The sequence below is a fragment of the Osmerus mordax genome, chromosome 13, assembly GCF_038355195.1.
Source record: "Osmerus mordax isolate fOsmMor3 chromosome 13, fOsmMor3.pri, whole genome shotgun sequence".
Lineage (NCBI taxonomy): Eukaryota > Metazoa > Chordata > Actinopteri > Osmeriformes > Osmeridae > Osmerus > Osmerus mordax.
Window position 1 is genome coordinate 14427794 of NC_090062.1, and position 21001 is coordinate 14448794.

Genomic DNA, 21001 nt, shown 5'->3' on the forward strand with positions numbered 1-21001 from the left:
GAAGCAATGAGCAGTCCAGTCCTGACAGGCCAGTCAGACAGCAAGGACAACCAGGCTTTCTCTCCGTTTACTCACAGACTCTCCAGGCACCTACGGCGGCGCCTCTGAAGTCCATTCTGACCCCAATCACCCCCCTGCCTCCCGGATATGACAGACATCAGACTCCTGGAGCACAGACCCAGCCTCACGTCTGCCTAACATTGACAACCTGCGAATGGACAGAACCACCGGCTTCTTTTTTTACCTCGCTCCTGTCTCTGCTCTCCCAGCCTCTGCCCCACCACAGAACAGGACTCCTGCTTCCTTTACTTTATCACGGGTGTTAAGAGTTTGAGCTGCTGGTTCCTTTGGCTGTAGGGTGGAGTTTGTGTGGGGGATTTTAGCGTGAGGATGCTGCCTCTTGTCGTAGTGTGTTCCCTGGGTTTATTGCTGGGGTCAGGCTGGGCTCAGGTTGCGACCCAGGCCCAGAGCCAGCCTCGAGCACAGGACAGTGCTGCCAATCCCTGGAGGCAGAGGATCCAATGGGAGGACAACGGCCGGGTGTTCAGCCTGCTCAACAGCGGGGCCGAGTACGTCCCCGCCAGAGCCCAAGAGCAGGGCCGAGGTCACAGGATCGTGGTGGCGGACGCCCGGCCCGGCCCCCGCTCCCCTCGCAGACCCCAGGGGGGCAACGTCCGGCGCCAGGCCCCCTCCAGAGGAAGCTCGGAGACCGTCCGAGGGCAGACAATCCACCCCTTTGGCTTTGGGCAGGTGCCCGATAACTGGAGACAGGGGACCGTGGGCGTAGGGAGCACCGGCACTCGTTACCAGCCATCCTCCGGCTCCCGTCACAGGCCCTCCTCTGGATCCTCCTCGTCTACCTTCTCTTCATCCTCGTACAATGTTCCCTCTTACCCCCAATTCCCCTTCCAACAGCAGCCGTCCTACCCAGCGCTGCCCTATGACCCCAGCATGGTGGAGGGGCCAGTCCGGAACTACGAGCCGCCCTTCCAGAACGCCCCTGGAGTGGGCTACGGTGGTGGGGTTTACGGTGGAGGGTACACCGGGGTAGGGTATGGAGGTGGGATGATCCCTGTGGCGCCACGCTCCTCTGATTACACTGACGATGCTTACCGCTTCTACCAACCGTATGGCTTCTTGCCCAACCCTGCTGTGCCAGTGGTGCCGGCTGTGCCAGCCCGGGCAGCACAACCTCCCTTCTCAGACGGCCTGGACCGCAGATACACACAATCACTTTACAACGGAGAATCCATCGCTGGCGCGGCCGGCGCCCCAGATGCCAATGCAGAGCCCCAGGCGGTGCCCGTCGCTCCAGCCGTGGAGAGGACCGGAATGGGAGGGCAGCCCCCAGTGAGAAGCCCCCAGTATGAGCAGTTTCCTCCATATGGGAGACCCCAGCCTCCCTTCCTCCAGCCAGCACCTTCAGGCAGAAACCCACTGTCTCCCAACACGGCCGTGGAAAACCCCAGCATCAACGTTGGGAGTGTGTACCGATCAGGGCAGAGAGGTAAAGTAAAGTCCGTTTATCACAAATGTTACTTCCAACACTGAAAAGCTAAAGGTTGTCGAGTGAGGTTTACGAGTTCGACTAAAGTGTTTTGTGTTTGGGATAGTTTAGGTTCCACCAAAGGTTTTAAAAACACTTAATGGTGATGTGTTATGAAAGATACAGTGAAGGTTTTTTGCCTGTGTAGTTTTTCACTCTGTGGGCTTTTGGAACCGAGAGAGATTCCTTTCCGCTAAACATGTGGCTTGCGTATATCTTACTGACAGTTACACTTAAAGAAACCAAAAGAGAAGAAAATCCTAACAGGGATGCATGTGTGATGCACTTGCAGGGGTTTATCTGAGTTTGACTTCCGTTGAAGGAAAAGACGCACCAAAAGAAATATCCAAAACATTTCCATTCCTGTGTGTTTCCTGGCAGTTGTGGATATTTTGGAGCTGAGGAGTATTGAACTCATTGGGACCTAAATTTCACCCCCTGATTCTGTTGCTTGATGGAATGCTGTTTTTGACAGTTTTTTTTTAAAACTCTCTCAGACCCTGTGATACATGGAAATCCTTTCAAATGGTCAGAATAGTACAGCTACTCCATGACTCAGTCTCTTAAATTCCAATTTGCAAACAAAAGCAAACTGTCAAAAGTTCATATTTTTCCCACTGGCCATGTTATTCTAAACAGGTGCTGCCAAAGTTCGACCAATGAACAAGCACAGAGAATTCACTGGGCTGAGGGAGGAGCAGTAGGCTGCCTGAGTTGTTCTTGGGTAGGCCCGGGTGCAGAGCCTGGTAATGTGGAACCCAGTGTGGGGGATTTTGCATGGGGAATGGTGGGAGCAGGTGAGAGGGGCCTGGGGGCCGAGGGCTGTGGTTGCCGGGCAGGGGTGTGGCGGCTGGTGGCGTAGGTGGCCAAAAACTGGAGACCCCCAGAGGACCACTCTCAGAGGAATGGAGCAGGGGGGTGGAAAGTCCTTGCAACACATGGGATCCATAGCTTCGGGAAATCCCCCAAAATATTTAGTGAAAGAGCTAGGTGGGGGGGGGGGGGGGGGGGGGGGGCGACATCAATGAGCTCTTTAAAAGTGCACTGGCCCTGACAAAATCCCAGGCCCATTTGATAATTCAAAACACACTCCTCAACTCCTTCCATGAGCAATGCATCAGCTCTGTTATGAGAGCCAGTCCCAGGGCTGCAGCGCACACAGGAAAGGACCGAACTAGAACCAGTTAATACTGTAAATGTGGGATCTGGGGGGAGGGGGGGGGATTTAACATTTGGAGTACTGCACAGAGTGACGCAATCCAATCAGCGACACGTTGAATACTCTGCTGCTACTGAGGAGTTCATGGCCACGGGGTTGGGGAGGGGGGGGGGGGGGGTGATGCCATCTTGTCACGGTTTCTCTTGTACCAAGCATGGCAGATTTACACTTCACACATCTTTCCGCTCATCTGCCTGGCTGTGCATCCTTTCATCAGCCGTGTGCTCCATCACATTCTCGACGCGCCGTTTACTCAGTCTGATAGAAATTCAGCCAAGAAGACGCCATTGAATCCCAGGAACATCGCGGTAGACGTCCTTTTAGGCGTGAGGCGAACCGAGGGATTGAAACGGAAGTGTAGGACAGTATCTGCACGTGTGCGATGAGGAGGAGGGACGACTTGGAATGAGCTACATGTATGGTGCTGTCCTGAATCATTAATGGTACGAAGAAAAGGAGCACTGCGCTAGCCAGAGATTCCTCTCATTCAGTGTTCTGTTGCAATAGGGTGGTTCTTTGGAACGAAGCCCTTGTTTCTTCCATTTTAGGCTCACCTCAACATTTGTGCTGTATTTCATGCACTCCTGCTACAGAGTTCACTCAGCTCTCCATGGCTCACATACATTCATGGCCCAGAAGAAATGAAAGACGGATTTGAACAACAAATGTGTTGGCCAGTTCAAATGGATGTGAATGCATGCCTTGGACATTTATTTCACGTAAGATAGTATGAAAGAGCAGCCTTTTTTCTTAGTGACCCACTACAGAGTAGTGTATTTAAGGCTTTGTCAAACACCGTTGAGGCTGCTCAGCTTTGGTCAGGACACTCTTTCTCCTCATGAAAGACCTGATTTTTCAGTTTCTGAAGATGAGGCGGTCGGTGGGGTGGGGGTGGGTGCAGGGCAGGGAACAAAGCTTTCACACGGAGAGGAGAAAAGAGGGGGTCGAGCTAGACCACCGGTGGAAAAGCTCGGCTCTTCGCATGGCCCTTACACTGTTTACACGGGCTGCCCCTGGACGCTTCCTGTGCCCCACACGTCTGCCTCTGAGAGAGATGAAAATGAGGATGTGTGCACAGCGAAAGCCCTCGCTTGAACCTGTTAGCTAAACATGGAAAAGCTCACCTGAGCGCTAAACAGGCTGCAAAGATGGGATACTTCCGCTGGCTCCCTCACAAATAAATGGTATCAAATGCCTCCAAAATGTACAGTTATATGTACTAAATGAATGATAAGATAGCAGACTACATAACTAGCCGTTTCGCAGTTTAGTCCATGTACACCCACAAATACGAGTGTAAGTAAGTAAGACTTTATTTATAAAGCACATTTCATACAAGAATTGTAGCTCAAGGTGCTTTACATAAAATCAAGAGTGATTCATAAGAACCGAAGAATAGGTCCAAAGTACAGTGTTTGGCTTGACTTGGTTAATCTCCAACTGGTTTACATTAAAGAGCATATTTTGGCCTTTGCGGTGAAGGTGAAAGTGGGGGACAGTTGAGAAGCTATCCTTGTAATAATTTTTGATATGCCCTTTACTGAAAATGGGACAGACATTAGCTCTGACATCTCAGGCCTGCTTTTTTATTTATTCTTCTGTTTTTCTGACAGTGCTGGTCTCTGGCCCAGTTTAGAATCAGCAGGGGTGTGAGATCATTGTTGTTTTACCTTGGCATGTGTTCTCTCTCTCTCTCTCTCTCTCTCTCTCTCTCTCTCTCTCTCTCTCTCTCTCTCTCTCTCTCTCTCTCTCTCTCTCTCTGTGTCTCTCTCTGTGTCTCTCTGTCTCTGTCTCTCTGTGTCTCTCTCTCTCTCTGTCTCTATCTCTCTCTGTCTCTCTCTCTGTGTCTCTGTCTGGCTACCTCTTTGAAAAACCACAAGAGTATAGTTTGTCATTTGTATGTTTTAGTGAACAATATGTATAGCAACTAATTCAATTGTGGTCTATTTTAAGCATCGCCCCCTGCAGATTCAAAAGTCAGACTGTATTATGTAGGCAAAAGGTTAACATGAAATGATGTACACATGTTCAGATTAGTGTCATAAAAGATCACATCAGGTTTCGTATGATTGCCTCCCTGTACAAATCATGTTTTGGAGCAGCCAGAATCTGTATCGGTGTAACGCTTGTTTGTGCATGACTATGTTCTCCACATTTTGCCTGAAGTAATCAAAATCTCTGCTACATGCCATAATGCCGTTGAGATGCCCATGGAGTGTAAATCTCCCTTCTGAGATTAGCGGCCACAGGTGGGCTGATATTATAACCTGGAAGGTACTGTAATTAGCAAGCCCTGACCCCAAGACAAATAATCCCCATTACTATTAGACTAGAGCAGTCCTCCACTTTGACCATAGCTGGTTCACCGTAACCCAAAGCACCTTGTCTTTATCACAGCTCCCCATAAACACATGCCCATGAAACATAAACGGCAAATAGGCCAAGGACTGCACTATTTCTTTTGAGGAATGATCTCACTGCTTCTATAAAAAAACAAACTTGTGTTCTGGTCCAAGGGAGGCATAGCCAGTTCAAATTGACATCGGCATCTGGGTTCTGTGAAAGATACCGAGTATTGAGCTTGTGGAGTAACAGTCAAAGTGTATTGTTTCAGGCTTGCCTGACCTGGTTCCAGATCCCAACTACGTCCAGGCCTCCACATACATCCAGAGAGCTCATATGTACTCCCTCCGCTGTGCTGCTGAAGAGAAATGCTTGGCAAGGTAAGACCACTGGGGAACTGAACAGAAGTGCTGTTTAATATGGTGTCCGTATCGGCCCGGGGATGATATTGTATAAAACACAAGACTGGATGCACCATTCCTGCTCCTCGTCAAAATCTGGACGATAATCACTGAAGCTTTTGAAAGTACAGGCGCACTCAGTCATGCGGAAGACTTTCTCGTTTACTTCGAAAGGGACTTAGAGATTCCCCAGACCAGTAGGAGATTAGCCTGCACCTCGTCTGATAACCTCTCACAAATCTGCTTCAGCCACCTGGAATACACCCTTTCTCTGCTGCAATACTTAAAGTTTAGTACCAGAGTCGCAGAGAGACATAAATTACCCTGATGCGCGGTCACCTTGAAGGAGGAGGCTGTTATTGGGACTCATCTATGCGTGATGGCTTTGCTCGCTTCTGCAGGTGGCCGTGTGTGTAGCTGTAGAGTACCCCCCCCCCTCTCTAACCCTCGACCCCCCCCCCCCCCCCCCTCCGTCTCCGTCTCCATCCCAAGGGTCTGACAGCTACAGAGATGAGACAGGCTGTAGACACAACAGTAAAATGATGGTGCTGTGCTTTTTTCCCCCACTGGCTGGCCTGTTTGCCCTCCTCCTATCAAAGGCACAGTCATTTCTCACAGGCCTCTCATATCCTGTCGGTGTTCACAGCTATCAGGGACAGATGGCCTCTCGTAATTTGCAGTACACTCCAATGTCAACGACAGGCACAAGATGAATGGCAAAGGGGTTTTAGTGATGCTTTGGAGTGCAAGTTCTTTTCTTCATTCTCCAAAATTATTTCAATCTTTCTGCTTCTCCATTACCTTTTTATCCTTCTTTCAAATATTTCTGAAATTTGTTTGTGCAGGAGTGTGAGTGAATAATATATGTAATGTGAGCATGAATTATTTATTTAGTTTATTTCTTTCTTCAAGATTTACAAGGCCCAAATGTTTCACACTGCAAAGCACATTTGTGTAAAGCAAATTGTCAGCCTGAGGTGTTGGGGAGATAGCAGACATGAGGCATGTTTTAATACCATCTGTACTCCTTTCCCTTCTCTGTGTGTGTGTGTGTGTGTGTCTGTGTGTGTGTGTGTGTGTGTGTGTGGACATTGGCGTGTTTGTGCATGTCTATGTGCAATGGGTGTGTTTGTGTGTGCGCACATCTGTGGGTACATCTGTGTGCGCATATGTGTTGTGTGTGTGTGTGTGTGTGTCCACAGCTCTGCTTATACCTCAGAGACCACAGACTACGACGTCAGAGTCCTGCTGCGCTTCCCACAGAGGGTGAAGAACCAGGGCACGGCTGACTTCATGCCCAACAGACCCAAACATACCTGGGAATGGCACAGCTGTCATCAGTGAGTACACCCTGCTTGGCCCTCATCCATTCTAACTAAGCCCACTCAGTTGGGGGGTCACATTCTATGAAACGGCGGTAAGTTCCATTTGCACGTATTGTTAAATTCTCAGCCTTTGGTTAGCTTATGTCACCTAATGCAAAGCATGCCTGCTCTCTCTGGTGATCTCATAATGACATGATGTTTTCGTTAGTGTTCCCTCGATCCTGCCCTTCCTTTGGGAGTGTGTCCTCTTTATCACCCCCCCGCTCTAAGCGTGTCTCTCTCGCTGGTCTGAGCAAGTCTCAGGGCGTGCGTGCTCTGTCCTCAGCTCTGTGGAATGTTCACTGGCCATTAGCAGATTGGCAAAATGGAAGGATGACATCAGTGTACATTTATACGCTGGTTCCCAAGGCGGAGGTGGGGTGTGTGTGTGTGTGTGTGTGTGTTGGGGGGGCGGGGGGTTGTTTAGGCAATGCTGCTATACAACGGGACAGTGTGAGCAGAATGACTAATCCGTGTTCCTGTCTGTCCCCTGCCCTCAGTTAGCTATGGCTGGGATGATGGCCTGGATATGGGTTAGTGGAACAGAACAGAGTTACAAAGAGGGGTCTTTGGAGAAAGGAAAAACTCTGGCCCAGATTCTAACAATAAACTTCACTGTCCTACATTTAGAGTCTCAATAGAACAAACTGTGAAGTGAGAGTTTTCTCACTAAATCCCTTTGCTAAACTCAAGATGAATTCAGCACCAGTTCCCATTCAGTTTCGGGAGAAAAGACCACCATTTGTAATTTTGCAGACAAACAACCTCTGTTTAAATCTTAAAGTCTGCATGGAGACCTCGATCTAGTTAAGCGTCTTGATAATTTTTTACATGGTCTGATATGCAGATTATGTCATTGCAAGGATTTCATACAACTGTGGCCTGTGGCCTCTCAGATCGAAGGTACGGTGGCCCTGAAGTGCAAAACACAACGTCAAATAGGAAAACACAACGGCGAATAGGAAAACACAACGGCGAATAGGAAAACACAACGGCGAATAGGAAAACACAACAACATTAACTTCTGACGGAAAAAGTAGGGCCTATCTAGCAGAAGACGGACCCTGGTTGAAAACATATCAACTATCATGTCGTATGTATGCCTTGCATCAAAATCATTCTTAAAAATAGCGAAAGTATCTTCAAGGGATTCATGTTTTCAAAATAGGCATTTCCTTCCTGTTAAAAGACAGTCTGTTTGTCCAATCAGGAGGGTCCGTCTTCTGCTAGATAGGCCCTATCCTTTCCGTCAGAAGTGAATGTTGTTGTGTTTTCCTATTTGCCGTTGTGTTTTCCTGTTTTCCTATTTGCCGTTGTGTTTTCCTGTTTTCCTATTTGCCGTTGTGTTTTCCTATTTGCCAATGTGTTTTCCTATTCGCCGTTGTGTTTTCCTATTCGCCGTTGTGTTTGTGCACTTCAGGGCCACCGTACGAAAGGCATGGCTACTGTTTGCCCAGGTGTCAGGTCTCTGCATCCAGACTGAACTGTCGGGAGTGCAAATCTCAGATCTTCAGAACTCTCATGGTTGTGACATCAGAATCCCTGGAAGTTTATTGCGACAAGTTGGAAAATGAGTAATGGGTAATGGAGACGGATTGGAATGCTTTGTAAATGAAGATCACAGGCCATTCCCATTTCAGCCTCTTTGTGTGTCCTTCTCTCCAACTCTACATTCCCTGGCGCTGACATGGGGGCGGGGGGGGGGGGGGGTCCCGAATTCCAGGCTGAGCCAAGGGCCCCTCAGACAAGCTCTCAGAGCCCAGTGTCTCCCATTCTCCCTCCTCACACAGAAAGATAATCATCTCAAGGCTTCCATCTAAATAAACTGTAGCTGTGGGAACAGAAATAATGGTCCTGTTTCAAAATCCTAGACAGTATGACAACACTCTGCTCAATCAATTATTCTCTCTCTTTCTTTCTCTCTCTCTCTCTCTCTCTCTCTCTCTCTCTCTCTCTCTCTCTCTCTCTCTCTCTCTCTCTCTCTCTCTCTCTCTCTCTCTCTCTTACACACACACACACACGTGCATGTGAACACGTACAGTACACACAGACAAACACACGCCCATACACATTCAAACACAGTACTTTACATGCAGGGGAGCATTTGTTCTATGTGAGAATGTCGTCCTTCAGTGCGCCCTTTTGATTTGTGTGTTTATACATTCCCTCTGTAGTCAGATCCGATTCCCAGAGAAGAATCGCATTCATTGCTTTTAGCCTAAGGAAACACACCCATTCCTCACCTGAGAGGAACTCTTTTCTGGCTTCATCTACCATGGAAACAATGAGTCCTTGCATTGTCACTTGCTCCGTGAGTGGAAAGAACTCTCTGCCATTCCCTCCAACTCTCCCTTCAATCTTTTATGACAAGTCCAGTAAAAGTTTGTGTGTTGAGACGTGAACCATGAGGTAACGAGCCCGAGCATTATTTATACAGTCTGAGTATGTCTGACTAAGCGTGGTCCAGCACTTACCTCACCTGTGGTGCGGTATATTCACCAAAACCAAACATTGCAAAACTACTTAGGGGAATGGATTGTGAGGGTGACTTTCATTGAAAATGATTCATTTCCGTAATTAGGATTAAGGTGCATTAAACTGTGTGTGAGACTAATAGGTTGACAATGCACTTCAGTTTATCACCCACAATGCTGCTGTGTTCACAGTTCAGATGACGTATGAACTGGGAAATTTCACTTGGCTAAACTAAGAAGCCGTTAGTGTATCTTGGGATCTAAACACAATATGCTTAAAATATGCCAGGATGTCATTTATTTGAATTGGCAGGAACTAGAGCAGGGCATGTTTCTATGCACAAATGATCTCAATGCATCTCCTATTCAACTCGTATCTTGAAAAAAGCATCACTGATTAGAGTTGTCTTGTTAGTATTCTAAAGGATATGCAGAGAAGGCTCGTACAGCGCTAACAGCCAGCCCCTGTACGCCCTTCTGACACTTGGTATAAGTCCAGGCTGAGATGCCAGTTATTACAGTAAATTATCTCACATAGACCTGGCCACTGACACGCACTAAGAGAAACTTACTTCAAATTCAGAGGAGATTATTGGTGCCCATGGGTATCCAGGCTTTTTAAAGCTGTTAAAGCTGTGTAAACACACACATTCTCTATCTCACACACACACTCACACACACACACACTCACAATTTCTGTTGTGCAATCACACACAAAGGGTCCTTCACCCACCCCTCTTTCACTGATCACACATTAATGATTTAGCAGAATGATACGATGTTATTAAGAGGTCCTCGTTCATCCTTAGCCTGCTAATGTTCTGCATTGTTGTTGCTACGGTATCAATTAGAATCTACTCTCCTTTTGGTACCTTATAATGTGCTCAGCCAAGCTTAATAATTTATGGGTGAGGGTGGGAGTGTTGACAGATGGGGACAACAAATTGAGCAGGCAAACAAGCACATATTTTTCAGAGACAACATGACTGCAAAAGAATAGGCTATATAATAAAATCATTTAGTAGACACTTTCATCCGAAAGCATACAAAGACACATATGGGGGATTTGAACCTGCAAACTCGATCTGTATTCCCCTGCTCTTCCACTGAACTATACCCATCCCCCCCAGGGGCAAATTAGCGAATGCAATGTGCTGCGCTTTCCCCTGTTAGTGAGAAGCTCACTGTCTATAATAACCTCTTTCCCCCTGCTCTGTATCCACAGACACTACCACAGCATGGATGAGTTTAGCCACTACGACCTGCTGGAGGTCAGCACGGGGCGCAAGGTGGCCGAGGGACACAAGGCCAGTTTCTGCTTGGAGGACACGACCTGTGACTTTGGTCACCTGAAGCGTTATGCCTGCACATCTCACACTCAGGTACCTCAGCAGTGTCCAAACAGAGCCCCCTCAGTGATGACCCCAGGTTAGAGCCACGAGGGGCTCCGTAGTCACTGATCTCTGAGGCGTGGAGGTTTAGACCGGGAAAGCTTCAGACATGGGGGACATGTCCGCAGGGCAGGCCTACACGTGTTTCACTTTCTAGTGGTGGTGTTTCGAACCACAAGGTCCCTGTTGTTTATGTGGTCGTCCACATATCCAAGGCTGCCTGTTAGTGCGGTGTGAGTCAGAGGCAGGCATGATGTAGTGTTGATGTTTATGTGCATGTGTGTGACTGTGTGTGTGTGTGTGTGTACGTGTATGTGTGTGTGTGTGTTCACACACTACATGAGCGCTCATCTCTTGTGTTCCCTCAGGGTCTGAGTCCAGGCTGCTACGATACATACAATGCTGATATTGACTGCCAGTGGATCGATATCACAGACATTCAGCCAGGGAACTACATATTAAAGGTAAGAGCTTGGAAAAGTTTACTTTCAAGTATATATCATATATTTCCAAACATGAAAAAAGTCCTAATCCTACAGTAGCATAATGTTGAGACTAACACCAGTGTACTGACCTCCATTGCTCTGCTGGTGTACAGTAGCATGCTAATAGCTGAATCCTCAGGAAGAACAGTTGTATATTGAAGTCGGACATAAATCTTCCATTGACTTTGATGCATAATTCAAATACTGTACCTGACACCTGCTTGTGCAGTTTCTCAAGTTCATTTTCATTCTCAAACCCGAGAAACAGTAGTCTAAGCCATGGTTAACCAACTAATTCTAAGGTTAACCAAGCTATAAATGAAAGATTTTGGCTTCCTTTTGTTCGCTTTTGTTTCACAGCTTCAGGTTAATCCCAAGTACCTTGTCCTGGAATCCGACTTCACCAACAATGTGGTCAGATGTAACATCCACTACACAGGACGATTTGTCACAACAACCAACTGCAAGATAGCTCAGTAAGTACATTTCTGGGTTTTTTAGTCTATTATCACTTCTCAGGAAAGCTATCATTGTGCTAAATTACCTAGCAGACCTAATGGCCTTCAGTCGAAATGTCTAATAATGTGATGAATCACGTTCATTCACTTTCACAAAAGTCATGATAAATCGGAGAACAAATGTTAATAGTTCCTCTCAAAAGCGACAGAAAGACTATTGGTGACTTACAATGGGTCTATTAGGAAGTGGGCTCTTTCACTGTGAATGATGACTGTGAATGAACTCTATAGACAAAGGATAGGCTGAGATTTACATTAAGCAGACACTATTATCCAGAGCAACTTACAGTAAGTACAGGGACATTCCCCCCGAGGCAAGTAGGGTGAAGTGCCTTTCCCAAGGACACAACGTCATTTGACATGGCCGGGAATCAAACTGGCAACCTTCAGATTACTAGCCCGACTCCCTAACCGCTCAGCCACCTGACTCCCTGAGCTATTGTATTTAACACGACACTGATGTTAAAGAATCAAACCAACCTCACCTGAAGGGTACTGAACACAAAATTAAGACTTATGTCTACAAGGTTGTCCAAAAAAATGATTGTGAAGTGCAAAGTTTTACTTTAAGAGTTTCTTGTACTTTTCGGAAAGTTATTATTCCGTGGCGAAGCCCAGGTGAGATTGTGGAGGAAGTTGAGGAACTGTGCAAGAGAGCCCCTGTGGTTGAAGATGTGGCCTAACTGTGTGCTGTCTGATCTGTTCTTACAGGTCTTGATTTGACCTGCTGCTCAGCCAGGGTAGGTCTCCAGAGGAATGCTGTTACACTTACAGTGTGAATGGATTCCTTTTTTCTCCCTTTGTCAATGAGGTTGTTGTTGTGGTTTGTGTTGTTCTGGTTACCCGGGCCTACTGTGAACAAGGGCTCCAATGGCACTGAAGAGAGCATGGGATATTTATACAAGCACACACTGAAATCCCTGAGCAGGACCAACACTCCAGCAACCTTGAGACTTTCTGGACATTTTCCTTCTCCATTAACCATAACCACCCAATTTGCCATCCAACTCCACCCCTCGTCTTCCCACCTGGCCAATCATAACGAGGATTGTGTACATAGCAGAGGTGGGGGTAAAAAAAAAATGAATTTTGGAGTTGAAACAGTGGATGGCTGTATCTGTGCACAGACCACATTTCTCCGCATGTGGACAGGCTCCATTTGGCTGTAAATAAGGTGTGAAATGTTTTCCGGTGCTGAAATGAGTTGTCCCAGACGAGTCAAGGGGTCAACTGCAACCCAACGAATAAAATGTTGGAAAAGCCTTCACATGTATTCATCCATGCTGTCTGGGAGAGGAACAGTGAAGACACAATGAAGTTCAATATCCCATTGTTTACCTGCCAGACCAAGGAAGTGCGATTCTCAAGGCACACTGTCTACTGTACACACCTAGTCATATTGACATGTGGAAGTGCATAGATCCGTGTCTTGTTTCTCTGTGTCACCTCCATCGAATGGTGACCTAGACACCCCAGTGCCAGAGCTAACCTGCTTCACCCCCTCTAAATCCCCTCAAAGTCAGGTTTTGTCCTTGCCCCTGTTTTCGTATTTGTCTAACAAGCAAACAGAAAGCTTAGCTGGCAGAAGTGCTATACTCAAAGAGGTGCTTTCCACAGAGCTAGACTCACACAGTGTAAACCACGTGTTTACATTGGATTTGTGTTTCTTTGTCAACTACCAACACTGGTCAGATGCCAAATAGGTCATCTTTCGCTTCGTAATAATGTACATGACAATTAACCCACTGATGCATGAACTTAGCTTAGCAACTGTTTAACTCTTTGTGTTTCACCTATATGACCATAAAAGGGTCTTCTGTACTGTTTAAATTGTTGCTGCAATTGTGAAATTCCAGGAACGTTTATGTAGTTTTAATGCGAATCCAAATCATTCTTTGATTTATTCAATTGTGTGTGCGTGTATGTGTGTACGTGCTATGGCAAAAATATACTCTCGTAAAGAAACTACTGTTATAAACAGTTGAAACTGGCATTACAACTGTTGTCATTGTAATGCCATGCTGTAGGTGTGGTTTGTTAGAGAGCACCTTGAAGTCATCGTTACCTACCTCTATAAGTGAGCTTTTGTTCCAGTTGAGTGTATGGTTTCCTTCTGACATCCCTGGGATGGCTCAACACTGCTTCCTACAGACTCATTGCAACACACACTGACAACTCAGTTAGGATTGTTGAATATATCAAGGAGGAAATGGTTTAGAACATGCAGAACAGGTCAAAACTATTATAATCAGTTTGTATACTATTTACACATGAACTTTTTTACTTGTACATATTCTATCAATTCACTGATCAACAATTTAGTATTCAGGTTGCTCTTGAGATTGTATGGTTATCAAGATAAGTAAAAAGTATAATAATGGAATTCTATAAAATAATTGGAAATGTGTTTTTGATCTGATAATCATAGGCAATGTCATTGAGATATTGGAATGCAAAGTATTATGTTCTTTTGTTGAACACTAGTCAAGTGTCATATCCAATAAAGACATACACACAAACAGTTTCTGTCATAGTGTTAAAAAATAATGCGTTGCATTAGTTGACTACTGCATTCACAACATACAGCATCTATACATTCATTTCTGTTGATTTAGAAACACCGTAAGAATTGAAGTGTGGTAAATATACATTATTTATATTTCCTGCTATGGAAATGTCAGTTATGGTATGTTTAATGCATCAGGGCGTTAAATAAGGGTGTATGGGTGGCTATGTACATTCCTCATACAAGATCCAGACAGGAATGCAAAGCAGACCTTTTAAAAAAATCACACCAAAAACACTGCACACATGTACACAGGTTCACACTGACAAGCAAAGGACAAGTCTGTCTCGTTTACATTGAGCGTTCGTCATGATAATTCATACAACATGCACGGCAACCAGGGCCTTGAAAATGAATTCACAATTTAATTTGCTGGAACAATTTCTGGTCATCAGTCTCTTATTTCTTGTTATCTTGATACAGAATACCAGAAAACCTTGTATAAGTTTTGCTTGATTGGGTCTGTATTACATTTGAATAGCATTACACCCAGAGTCAAGTTAACAGGCAGGGATGGGCAAAATAAAGTACCTTACATGTCATTACAGCCTACCAGTGAAGTCAATGGATTTATTGGTAACACTGTATTTAGGGCTCTCTATTTAAGCAATTCAGAGCATATACATGACCACTGCGGAATACATTTGATATGCAAGTGTTTAAACAATAATCAAATGCATTTCAATATTCCCAATGTAATAAAGGGATGCTTTATGCAGTGTTATGCAATGGATGAGTATGTGCTCATGTAGGTAGCCTTCAAATAATGTGTCTCCAATATAAGTGGGGTAAGCTGGTTCAAGAAACCCAAAGCACAACACTTACAATTTTTGTCATTTCAGATCACCCATCCAATCCACTGACTTCAGAACATTTCCTAGAAGCTCCTAAATATGTCCACTAGTAATACAAGGGTGAATTTGATGAAAAGGTAGCAGGAAAGAGAGAGCCATGGGGTCTGGAAGGGGTTGTGAAGAGGGTGGAGGGGGGAAGAATATATCACAAGTAATATCCGCCCTTTTGAAGAGTTTAGAAAAGAAAGAATCACCTTCAATAGACAAGGTTATTAAAAAGTTCTGCAAACAAAGAGGAGTTGATTTGGTGTCTTTGAAGAATCAGATGGAGGGGAATGAAAGGAGAACAGAGACAAGCCACCTACACACACACACACACACACACACACACACAAACACACAAACACACACACACATAAACACACACAAACACAGCCAAACACTAGGAGAGGAAGTGGATTGAAAGTGTTTGAGGATATTTGACAGGCTTGTCTCACCAGGAGAGTGGCGCAGCCCAGATTCTAGCTGTGAGGAACTAACTGTTTGTTTCTGTGACAGTCTGGCCTTCTCTTCTCATCACTATGAATGTACCAGGAAGACATCTCAAAACACAAAGCCTTTAGAGCTGTGTGCTCCAAATTTTAGAGACACACAAACGATAATAATGACCTGTTCCCTTTATTGCTGTTCTGGTGAATAACATCACTTTATCTCCAAAGTAAAACCACACAATATGATTTTTTCAATGTAAATATATATATATAAATATTTTGTATGTCCCATGAACAAATGATAAACGTTTCCTGCCATGGGTGGCAGGTTGTTGGGAGGGGGGAACAGGAGTTCTCATGTTTGTCCCTGCTTCGCCCTGGGAACTCTCTGGACTTCCTCCAAGGGATGTTTGTCCAGGCAGAGCACTTTCCTTTTGCCTGGACAACAAGCACAGCTGCAATTGTATAACACTGCAAATCATAGAGTGTGTGACAGAGGGAGAAAAAGGGAGTGTGGATAGTGTGAGTGAGAATAAGGGTGTGTGTGAGAGAGACAGCGTGTGTGCAGAGTATTACAGATCAGTGTATTATGTTTGACGTCATCTTTACAATGTGAGGAGACTTTTCAGGGTTTTAACGTTGAAAAGGAAAAGTGTGAATCATGGTTGTCGGCTGTAATTTATAACTGTAAAAACAAACAAATGGTTTTCCTTTCCCAGCCTCTCAGTCTACAGGTGTGGCTGGATGGTTCAAACGGGAACTTATTTATTTTTCGACACGAGAAATAAACAGTGAGCCTCGAAAGCTTCTTTAAATGGATAGACACCCTCATTATGAACATGTCACCAGGTGTCACTCAGCCCTGTGATCTGTGTACATCACCATTACAGATGTATGAGGTGTTGTCCTCAAATTCCTGTTAAATGCCACCCTCAAGTCAGTCATTGAGGAAAATGATGTGTCCAGGTGTCAGTACACTTACATCTTACATCATACAACTTAATTAATTGGCTTGTCAATCTACACTGGGTGTAACAATGAATGTCATTTGCTCATTCCCTCCATTCAGATTCAGTTCCCTTTTGAGTGTGAGGTGGCCTCCTCTCTTCTGGTGTCCTGGTATAGTTATAAAGATCTCGGATGTTATGGCATGGCCACTAACTGCCAGGCTTGCTCCTGGATCAATGAAAGAAGTAACCATGCACCTGTCTTTGACTTATTAAAACTGCCACATTCTGATACATCTATGTCCCCACTTCAGCGATTGTGAGGATACAAATTTAGAGGAATATGAGGTGAGAAGGGAACCACCGTTGTACCATGGTGGCAGACAATGCTCCAAACCTCAGGTCTTCCTTAAGCAGAGACTGCCACAAAGATTCTGTGGCACAGTAATGGGTAATTTATCTTCTGGCTGAAACTGTGCTTTGCAACCTAATTAAATGAATAAAGACTTACCTTTGTTTTCAAGAGATAAACACATTGCACTGTGGAAGAGAAAGGAGATATTGACTTTGTAGAGGGGAAATGTGAGCACAAGAGAGAGAGATCACTCATGGCACAGTGTGTGAGTAAAAAAAAACGTTTGCTGTCATTTAAATAGTGAGGGAAAAAAGATAGTTCTGATTTACATGCAGCTGCAGTCGCTGGCTCATTTGTTTTGATAATGGCTCATCTTGCACACAATTTATGCAGAGCCGAGTCTGTCGTATATATCTGAGTTAACAAACATCTCACTTTTTGTGTTAGTGCTCCACATTGAAGGCGATGGGCGTTATACGAGGCAGGGAAGCTGCTTGCGTAGTAGACTCACGACACACTTGAATGCACGGCCTGACAGTTTAAATACCGCCTGCCTCATCTGTGAAACATCTGGCCCTGCTTTGGTGTCTGCAGCAAAGATGTATTCTCCCGTACAAGTTGGTCCTCTGACTTTCTCTACTCATCAATTTTAAGGAGTATGCAAATGGCTGATTCCCTCTGCATCCCCCGGAGTCCGTCGGGCTGCAACAACAGGCCAATAAATTCTCATTAAGACACCCCCCTCTCCCTCCCTCCCTCCCTTGCAAGACAGAAATTGAAGTTGGGATATTCGTGTTTGTAGTCCCAGGCAATTGGAACAAATGAGTGGATGTAGCAGAGACGATATAGGCTTCAAGCTTTAATCGGAGTCCCTCAGTCAGTGGCTTGTCTGCAGACGTCACTCCGTTCTGCTCCGTGGGGAGTTGGATGATGAAGTCAACCTCGAAAAGCGACGCGCCCGCGCTGAGCCCTCGCGACTCCGCTTCATGTCTCTCTCCCCCCACTGACAGCCTCATATTTCAGCGGACTCGTTCCTCGGCCTCCCGTGTCACCGTTTCCTCTGCTGTCAATGGGACGACTCCCATCATCAGTTGGGCGATTTCACAGACCAGTGCAGCGGCGCTTCGTGGCCTGTTTTCAGACAACTTGGTGACCCCTCCCTCACAGCTCTCCTGCTCCTCCGAGCTCCGACCTGCTCGTGATGTGCGTGTGAAGATGAGCCTGGGTGAGAATTCTTATACTAGCACATGATGCCAGCTGCTTTTGGAGAGGGCCTGCCTGTGGACTCAGTCTCTACCCACATTTACATTTACATTTAGTCATTTAGCAGACGCTCTTATCCAGAGCGACTTACAGTAAGTACAGGGACATTCTCCCCGAGGCAAGTAGGGTGAAGTGCCTTGCCCAAGGACACAACGTCATTTTGCACAGCCGGGAATCGAACTGACAACCTTCTGATTACTAGCCCGCTTCCCTAACCGCTCAGCCACCTGACTCCCCATGTTAATAATTTATCGAGGGATTGTTTCTGTAAAGTTCACTCTGCTCTCCAGGTCTGTCCATCAACCACAAATACCAAGGGGTTAACTGAGGTGCAAGTCAACAGCTTGTTTGTACGGTGCAGCTACACATTGGATCTCATTGTCGGCATCAAAACCAGAACACAGTAGGCCAACAATCTGGCAGTCCATCTCCGGCACCACAGGGAAAAACAGCTGTGGACCAATTCTTTTTCCACCGTTCTGGACAAACATGCTGCATCCCTTCGTCCAGAGATGCGAAGTCACGAAGTACAAATAGCCTACTTTGTTACTGTAGGCCTACATAAGTAGATTTTTCTGGTATCAGTAGCCTACTTAACTTCACAATTTCTTTTTCTGACAACTTTTTACTTTCACTCCTTAGTCCTTACATTTTTTACATTTTCAAACCAGGCCTTACTTTAGTTTTAACTATTTGGTGGCATGATCAATATTATTTCTTGTCAATGAGCGCCTTTTTCATTTCCTGGCTATCACGCACAACAGACGTAATCTAGGCCATGTCTACAAAGCCACCACGGAGCAATAAGGCAGAAGGCAACAAGAAGGATGGCTAACGGTATGTATGGATGAGACAAAGGGAGTTAGCATTGTCGACATGACTGAGAATAGAGACATTCTATTCTTGAAATGCGTGTGTCTCACGGCCAATGCGTGAGGGTTGGCAGCCCTGCAGTTACCAGGGTGACACTAAAACAGGTAACAGTAATGGCAACTTTTTTAATTACGTAGGCTACATGTCAGAGCGCATACTTCTTCACTTTAACTTGAGTGAAAAAGTGTCTCCTAACTTTTACGTAGAGTATTTTTAAACACGAGTATCTGTACTTCTACTTGAGTGAAGGATGTGTGTACGTTTGCCATCTCTGCCTTTGTTCCTGTGTGCATTTGTGTGGTGCTTTCCTGTTTAGGTTGGGAGAAAAAGGGAAACCTACAGTCCCTTAACAGGCCTAGTCAGCACAGCCATCAAAGAGCAGGTCCTGGGCCAGATGACCTGTGGCACTGCTTAGTGTAGCCGAAGAGAGATGGAGTTGACGGACAGATATGGTTTAGTCAGGCAAACGCAGACACACACACACTGCTCAGTGATTGGTTTAGCACAAGCCAGGGTATGAACCCAGGGTCCTGTGTGTGTGTGTGTGTGTGTGGGGGGGGGGGGGGGGGGGGGTTAACAGGGTGAAGGGGAACTCTCCCCTGAGTGGTAGCACATAAAGACTCTGTGTTCAGTCAGCTCCAGGTCACACACTGTGGCCTCTGTGTGGACCCTCCCTTCCTCCATCTCTTCATCCCTCCATCCCTGCCTCCACTCTCGCCCCTCTCCTGTAGGCTTGACTGATCCACAGGAAGAGATGTTTACTGGATGAGGGAGTCAGCAGTGTTTGCCATGGTAACGGTAATCAAAATACTGAAGGAGGAGGAACACACAGCCAGCCAGGTCAAAAGTTAAAGTCAACACACTTTAGGAACACTGTAGCAGTTGACTAGATTGTAAATAAATAAAATAACTTTTATGCTGCCTTTATGTTTTCAAAGACCCAATTGAAAAGTAGGTACAAGTAGATCACGACCATGATAATATTAAATCGTTTTGGAACATACCATTTATATAACATTGTCTTTATGATTAAATATGGATCAGTATAACCAACAATGAATACGTGTTTTCATACAGCTGTTATGTTCGCCATACAATTGTTACTCTAGTCAATCATTTGAATCTACTGGAAAACTGTCAGTGCTGTTACAGACTTGGCTTTCATTGCATGTCTACAGACAAAATCTGTTTTCATGTTTGCACCAATAAGAGTGCTGGGCGGTTGGCAGGGGATTCTCTGGGTTCCTGTATCGCTGTGTAATTTCATCTGCAGTCCCTCTGAGTGAGTCTGCAGTACCACTCTCCACACTGGGAGAGCTGGACAGCCAGGAAAGGGGGGTATTCACAGATAAATCCATTTAAAGTGCTTTTGAATCTAATCTGCGATGAAGCACCTTCGCCGAGGATGTCGAGGGTGAAATTGTTGCTGGGTTTATTGGAGTTTACCAAGAGTAAAGTTATTAGGCAGACAAGTAAACGCAGCCTGGCCATATCGCCTTCAACACCCTTCACTATCAGGTCTTTCTTCTAGTTCATGTGCTGTTTTTGTATGTAAGCTAAGGAAATCACCACATAGTGAAAAAGAGGTCCAACACTGCCCCTGGTGGAGGGCTGGAGGAATGCCCTTCCATCTCCTGCTTCTTCGCACTGTACCCATACTGCCCCCTGTAGGACATTATTATCATCACTTCTTACTCCTGATGTTGTCTTTCATAATTGCATAAATGTATCTGGGTTCCATTTGTTGTGTTTAATGTATTGGAAACAGTTTCCAAATCACATCTTAATGATGGAATGCAACTTCTTGATTAAATCTAAGAATTCGACAAACTAAAGACCTAAACAATGAAAATATAGATGCCAGACAAAGTGACATGCTTGAACGAATGCAGATTAATTATGCAGAAATAGTGAGCATGAACCAAGAACATCGGGAACTACCATGCATCAAGTGTCGATCGCACACACACT

General features: G+C 45.5%; 1 protein-coding gene across 3 annotated transcripts; it reads left to right on the forward strand.

The window, feature by feature from the left end:
* The first annotated feature begins 390 nt into the window (after positions 1 to 390).
* loxl1 (lysyl oxidase-like 1) lies at positions 391 to 14137 on the forward strand. 3 transcript variants are annotated; one of them, XM_067248727.1, is made up of 8 exons: positions 834 to 1507; positions 5380 to 5488; positions 6712 to 6849; positions 10573 to 10729; positions 11107 to 11202; positions 11584 to 11699; positions 12453 to 12481; positions 12605 to 14137. In XM_067248727.1, the coding sequence occupies exons 1-7, from the start codon at positions 952 to 954 to the stop codon at positions 12457 to 12459; spliced, it is 1179 nt and encodes a 392-aa protein (XP_067104828.1). In that variant the 5' UTR covers positions 834 to 951; the 3' UTR covers positions 12460 to 12481; positions 12605 to 14137. The 3 variants fall into 3 exon arrangements, with proteins under 3 accessions (XP_067104826.1, XP_067104828.1, XP_067104827.1); XM_067248726.1 differs by having other exon boundaries at positions 12453 to 14137; XM_067248725.1 differs by lacking the exons at positions 12453 to 12481; positions 12605 to 14137 and having other exon boundaries at positions 391 to 1507; positions 11584 to 11703.
* Positions 14138 to 21001: the final 6864 nt, after the last annotated feature.

Coding starts and splice junctions, on each gene's coding strand:
- loxl1 (XM_067248725.1), top strand. CDS start 391: ATGCTGCCTCTTGTCGTAGTGTGTTCCCTGGGTTTATTGCTGGGGTCA. Junction 5,489..6,711: donor GAAGAGAAATGCTTGGCAAG/GTAAGACCACTG, acceptor GTGTGTCCACAG/CTCTGCTTATACCTCAGAGA. Junction 11,203..11,583: donor CAGGGAACTACATATTAAAG/GTAAGAGCTTGG, acceptor TTTGTTTCACAG/CTTCAGGTTAATCCCAAGTA.